General features: G+C 29.0%; 1 protein-coding gene across 1 annotated transcript in view; it reads left to right on the top strand.

Moving 5' to 3' along the window:
• The window catches only part of rno (PHD finger protein rhinoceros), a 13,681-nt gene extending 10,842 nt beyond the window's left edge, over nucleotides 1-2,839 (top strand). Inside the window, exon 12 of the mRNA XM_011504156.1 lies at nucleotides 1-2,839. This exon is cut by the window's left edge and continues 1 nt beyond it. Coding sequence (XP_011502458.1) covers nucleotides 1-2,786 — 2,786 coding nt within the window. The 3' untranslated portion in view covers nucleotides 2,787-2,839.
• The last annotated feature ends 4,425 nt before the right edge of the window (nucleotides 2,840-7,264 follow it).

Below are 7,264 nucleotides of genomic sequence, written 5' to 3'. Positions count from 1 at the left end.
AACCAAATAGCACTCAATTATCCTATCCATCGCCAGGTACAGCTATGTTCCCACCGGCTTTCGGTGCACCCTTTCCAACCCCTCAATCATTACTACCTCACGTATCAAAACCACTCGAGGAACAAATTGGTTTACAAGCTTCGCCTTGTACAGCAGCTTTTACTTCATCATCACATAATATGGCCTTTACAGCAGCGATGGTGTCACCAAGTAAGTTACCATCATCTCCTCCAACTCAATCAGTTCTGGATGAAAATGAATCTGAACACGATCGCACCGCTGATCTCTATGAAGAACACCAACAAGAGCAACATCAGGAACAACTTCCACAGAAAAATCAAGAGCAGATATTGATAGAAGAAAGTTCAGCAGCTGCGGTTGCAACAGCATTTCTCAATAGTGTTGTAGAAAGTGATATATCTGAATGCAATGTCGAAGATCAACTGAGTGAGCAGATCCAAGCAAGTGATAAAAATACGCTAACACATACGGGAAAGAAGTCTCCTGCTAAGCCTACACGAACTTCGGCTCGTGTAACTTCGTTGCAAGGTAAATCACCGGGTAAATCACCACGACAGCATGAACCCACGAAACTTAATTCAAGTAGTCGTAGTCGTGGTCGTAGTATCAAATCTAATCAACATTCTGGACAACGTGGTCGCGGTCGTGGTCGAGGTCGAGGTAGGGGTAAGGCATCACAACATAACACTTTACACGGTGAAGATTCAATTCACAACAAACTTGTAGGAAGTGTATATGATTTTGATTCGGATGAAGACTCACCTAGTGAGACAAATATTGCCGATTTACGTACAATGCGTGAACGTAAAAAATCTGTTGAACTTTCAGTCGTTTTGGGCAATGATCGACGTGATGGAATTGGATCATTAAATACTGACACATTAAGTGGCCAACACTCAAGTTCTGAAGAGCAGCAAAATCAACGCATATTCGTCGGTACATCCTTGGCATTTGGCGGAGATTCTATAACAGGTGCTGAATCTGAATCTGGAGGGGGATGTAGTTTTAGCGACCCTGTGTTACCATTATTACCTGGCCCCGTAGATATGCGTACATATAATTTGAGTTTCGAAGCACAAGATTCTACATTACACGGTCGATCTTATTCTAATCATCTGTTAGACTCCCTGGCGAGTGTTTCGACTGAACAGGCCATCCCTGATATCGAAGAAGATTTAGATAAAGAATTGCAATCTGCATTTGTAGCTGAGCAACAATTACAGCAACCTGATCATACAACCAGAGGTGTGCCCCTTGAAATTACTTCAGCTGCACTTGTTGATTCTAGTCGGGTGGCACTTGCGGATTCCCGAAACCAACTTAAGGTAAAGATCAAAGGACCCTTTCTCGATGCTAACTATACAACTGGATCAACAGTACCATTGCCTCTTGTTCAGCAAGTCAAACCAATTGTTCCTCCACAGTCAAACAGTGTTGCAGTTGTGAGTTCTGGAACTTCGAATCTTCGTCGAATGCGTAAAAAAGAGCTGCTACGTCAATACTGTTCACAAGATATGAATATGGATGATCCTGTAACAGGTAGCATTGCTTCTGTACCAATTATTATGCCACCTATCAATCGTACTGTTATTACCATACCAAAAGCTGTAGCAAGCATGACAAGTATACCAACCCGTGAAGACTATAAAGCTGTGGTTGACGCAAATATGGAAAAGAAACGACGCAAAGAACGTGCAAGTATTGGCAGTTTTAGTGGCCTTCTTGATGAGATACCTATTATAGAAGAGGATCAGCAGCTCGGTGTTTTAGAACGTCGGCGTTCATCTTGTGGTCCAGCAGCTGGGACTGAGCGTCGTCGTGGTCGGCAGCCAAGGCCATTCACGCAAACTAATATATCAAGTGGTACTGGACCACCCAAGCTCAAGATCAAAATTGGTGGAAATATGCCAGGACAGGAAACATCAGCAAGTTTGCAGCAGGAAGATCGCAGTAGTAATAGGCCACCTAAGAAGCGTCTATGCAGTATACCAAACATGCCAAGCATGGAAGAACTTAAACGCGAAAGTATGAAATATCGACGCATGATTATGGCAGATTTCGTGAACAGTGGTGAGAAAACAGGAAAACTACGCAGAGAAAAAAGGGATAAAAATGGAAAGCGCAAGAAGAAACAGAGCAACAAAAAAGGTCATGTGCAGATACTAGAAGATGGCGCAGCGCCTCCGAAACTGATTATAAGGTTAGGAAAAAGCAATCAATCAAGCGGTGACGAAGTCGCCATTGAAAGCATAAATGCTTCGATTTCTGCACCATTGGTTACAATATTATCAACAACGATAACTGCCACTACTACGTCAATGACACGTACTGTAGTTTCTACAAACAATTATGCCCAGCCAAGACTAGTTTTCTCACCATTGGCCGTGCCTGAGGATAATATGATTGACAACTCTGAACGTATTGGAGATATATATAAAAAAGAAAAGCAACTTGAACACTCATCGGTGAGTGCATTAAGAAATATACGGTGCGCCAAAATGTCACCGATTAGATTGAAATTAACACGCTGTCAAGAGGGATATGAGCTAAAAGCACCGGGATCATTAGGAGTGCAGCAAACATCGCAACTTGGAGATTCAAGAAATGAACAGGCTTATGAAAGTAAATCTAAAAATGTGGAGGAGAAAACATCGTCTTCCAGAGGGGACGAAAAACTTCCGTTGTTGGAGCAGTCAGCAACGGCGCAACATAATTCGTCTGGTTGTCCCCCAGCACCGCTCCCGCAAGGTTGCCAAGTTAGGTGATAATTAATCATGACTGTATAATAAAAGAAATAGTACCCTAAGAAATCTATTTCTTATATAAACATTGATTAAATAACAATTATATACATGCGTGTATGATTGTATACGTATGTACGTGTATGTATAAATGATATTCATATAGAAACGATATCCAATGTAAAAGTGGAAAGACTCATTAGTTAACAAATTATTGATGATAAATTGCGTTGTAAGTGTGTAAATTATTTGATTAAAAATAAGTGTAAATGATCTGAGGGTGAAGTGAAATGTCACAAAGTGCCCAAATTCACCGTAATTTTTAAAGCATGAGTGCATTTCAAACTGAGGTCTGAAAGAAGTCAAGAAAAGAGCAAAAAAGAGAAAAAAGTGTTGTGCGCTGCTCGTAGGCAAAGGTGTCGCTCATTCTTTAGAATTATATTGATCATGTATGTACTATTGGCTAAACAATTTCTTTAAAAAATCGTATGTTTCAATCTATTCTCTGAATACTGCTATCTAAACAGAAATTAACTTAAAATTGTAAATGGAATTAATATATTTTTTTTTTTATAGTACATAATATAAATATTAATTCATTTTTAACATTTAATAGTCATCGACTAAATACTAAATATTGGTAACCTAATTATTTATATTAACTAATGGTAAATTTAAATCAACTCATTCTAGCAATAAACTAATCTTGAATAATCGTAAATTAGTATATTTCATTTGTGGTTAATTATTTTACGTAATTTAATAACATACATATGCAGTTGAAGTTAAAATTTATTATTTAAAATATTCCTACCAATAAACTTAAAAATAAATACATATTTGCAAAATTTGCAGAATATTTAAACACAATTATTTTTATTTACTCGAAAGAAAATATAATAGTATTTGAGTAGAATATATACTTGTTTGTAACTCATTATTGTTTCTAAATTTCATTTTGAAGGAACAATACCGTGGTGTGGTATATAATCAATCAAAGTTTCTTATTTGATATAATATTGGCATTTGAACTGTATTTAATTGTTAATATGTTTGTATTATTTTGTACATTAAATATTTGTTATATGAAACGATGAGTCAATCTACTTTTTCATTATTGAAGAACTATTTAATAAAAATTTTATTTCTGTAAATATACAAATTTTAAGCTTTCATTTTCTGAAATATTTATTATAAAATAAAACAATAATTATCAATAAAATAATTTGAGATTAATAAAAACTAACAATTTTTATTATATATCTTTATTTTTCTTTAAAATAAAGTTTTTAAATAGTTTGAATATAACGTTTAATAATTTGTTTATTTTTTATTACATTGTTTCAAGTAAATATTATATTTAAGTAAAAATAAAAATATTTTAATCCGTGCAGAATAACATCAAAATAAATTTTATACAAACGATATACATGGTTGTTTTATGGAAAAGTATGTAAATAGATTTCATACATAAAAATAATTAACAAATTGTTTAATTTTATTATTTCCAGTACATATGCGTACTTTTTATGTGATGAGAAATGATTTATTTAAAGACAAATAATTCTTGTAAAATACGCGTTTTTATTTATGAAAACGAATACTTTATTTATTATGCCATAATATCTAATAGGCAGTTAATTGTGATAAAAATAATTGATGTTTCTAAGAATATACACTTTTTAGCTAACATCTCTTAAAAACTTATAAAGAGATTTCAAAATGTATTAATTTATATTTATTTGTTATCTATCTGTTAATCGCTTAAATTTATATTTTATGATTGAGCAGGAATATGATTTAATGGATACTTAAATAAATTATTAAATAAAATTTATGTATTATCGTTAAGGTTAAAGTAAAAAAGTATTTTTATATTAATTCAGTTTAAAAATAAAATAATATTGGACTTTTTTTATATTAAATTACTTAAAAATAAATTAAAACTATATTTTCATCAAATTTACATCATTAGATCAAATTAAATTTATATTAAAAAAACAGTTATGTAATAGTTTAATCATAAGTAACAAATAAATAAAACAGTATAATTAAGTTGAATCAAGTTTTAACGTTTTAAACTAAAATACATGCACTACGTATTCTTTTTACATATTTTTTTAATTTATTATGTATATAATTATTAAAGAATATATACAATTTCAGAAGGTTAATTTGTTAAAAGTATATATTTTAAATAATAATAATTTAATAGATTTTCAATATTATTAATAAATAATGTATTGACAAATTTTTCCTGAGCGAATGATCGACACCTTAACGAGCATTTAATTGTAATTTAGTTCATAAATTTTATAAGTTGACTGTATAGAAAAAAAAACACAACTTGATAAATCACATATAAAAATCTAATATTTATTAAAATTGTAAGGGTAATTTTAATAAAAGAAATATAAAAATTCAAATAACATAATTCTGAAAATAAGTAAATAAAAGTAACAGGAAATTAATAATGACAAAAAAAATTAATTGCAATGATGTAAAAAATTTAAATATTAGTTTGTCTTACTATTTTCTCGCACATACATTTCTTTACTATTTCACTGAATAGATGTATAAAAAATCATTTTTTAATTTATACATTAAGTAAAATTCTGAAAGAACAAGATATGATTTTTATAAAATATATAATATTCAGAAGATGAGATTAAATATAAATGAAGTTTTTAATAAAATATTAGTTATGTTAAAAGAATCCTTTCAGAATATTATAAAAATTTATTCGCAAGAGGCCTTTCGTTATTGCAGTTATATACAAATACAGTCCTGTATTTTGCAAAAAAAAACACTTATATATCTTGTCATTTTTATTACCTTTTTACATATAGATGAGCAATTAAACGATGATTCATCAGTTCTTAAGATGCGTGTGTATATATATATATATATATATATATATATATATATATATATACTTTATAATCAATTTTCAAATATTATGTTATCGATTATAAAGTTAATCAGCAAGATTTTTTCAAAATATTAATGGAGTAATAATGGAACAAAAGAAAATTTTTTCTTGACATTTTCATAAATTTTTATTTATATAAAACATATTGTATATATTTAGTTAAATTATCTGTTATCTACAATTGAGAAAGAAAATTAATATCTTAAGTGATATTATTATCATAAAACTTTTGTGCCATTTTTTACCAATGTAATTTGTGAGCTATAAATTTATATTACATTTTATATAAAAAAATTATAAAAATTTTTTTATACCTATGTACGTCTGTATATTTATAATTGATTTATACCGATTTTAAATTTACGCCTTTATTTATTAACATTAAGAAAATAAGCCCAGACAGTGTTCATACGAAAAGTGATAACAAATTTTTTCTTTACGTTTTATTTAATACAATTTTTTAATAACAGTAAATATTATAACAATCATACGCAAAAATCAAATATATTATATTTAAAACAATTTTCTGATATATTATTATTTTAATTTTAAATATGTAAATTTGATATATTGTTTGTGTCGGCACTATACAATTTGAATAAATTAGTATTTATTGAATTGGTATATATAAATTTTATTGAATTTAATGTCAAGTGAAATAGCCCATTAATTTCCAAAATTTTGTGTAATACAAATTTTGAAGTGTTGTACGTAATAAATTACTAAGAATAACTCCATTTTTATTAAAATAACAAGAGTCTGAATTAATAGAAAATATGTAATATTATTAACATTAAAAATAAATTAAATTCACTTTATGTAACACACATGTCTGGGCAAAGAAAAATATTCAATAATACAAAAATAAAATAAAGTAAAGTTGGCAAATTGTATATAATATATATTTTCATCTTCAATATGTTGTGAAAATCAAAGTAATAGATCTATTCCTGCGTAAATATGTAATTGCAAATTTATGCATGCATCTTTCATAAAAATGTATAATAATCTTCCAGATGCGTCAACTTTTTCTATTAGTAGTTGTATAAAATGAACAAGATCAAAGTATGCGTAATATTCTGCAATATATTCTTGAAATATATCTTCTTCCGTTGGATTATTTCGTATTTTCGTTTATTCTTTATAATGAACATTTTATTGCGAGAACGAATAAAAATAGAATATAGATAAATAGAGTGAGAATGTAGTGCGTATACGTGCACGTGCGTGCCTAAGAGAGAGCGAGAAAGAGAGGAACTGATTGAAATAGTATTTTCTGTTAATATGTATATTTATGAATTTGAAAAAATTAGAATAGAAATTTGTTAGAAACAATTAAAGTAAGATCTTTAATAAGTCATTACAATTCAATTAGAGGGCAAAAATTCATTTTCTTATTTTTATTTATACTAAATTGAATAGATTATTATTTTTATTTTATGTAAAAGTGATTATTCTAAATATTACAGTTATATTTTTCGTCTGTGTCCGAAAAATATATAATTTTGTATGAAATCAATGCATAAACTAAAAAATTTTTTTTGAAAAAACTTCAAATTGACGTGATGAA

The sequence above is a fragment of the Ceratosolen solmsi genome, unplaced genomic scaffold (genome assembly GCF_000503995.2).
Source record: "Ceratosolen solmsi marchali unplaced genomic scaffold, CerSol_1.0 scaffold19, whole genome shotgun sequence".
Classification (NCBI taxonomy): Eukaryota; Metazoa; Arthropoda; class Insecta; order Hymenoptera; family Agaonidae; genus Ceratosolen; species Ceratosolen solmsi.
The sequence above is the reverse complement of the archived record's forward strand: the minus strand, read 5'-3'. Positions and strand labels throughout refer to the sequence as shown.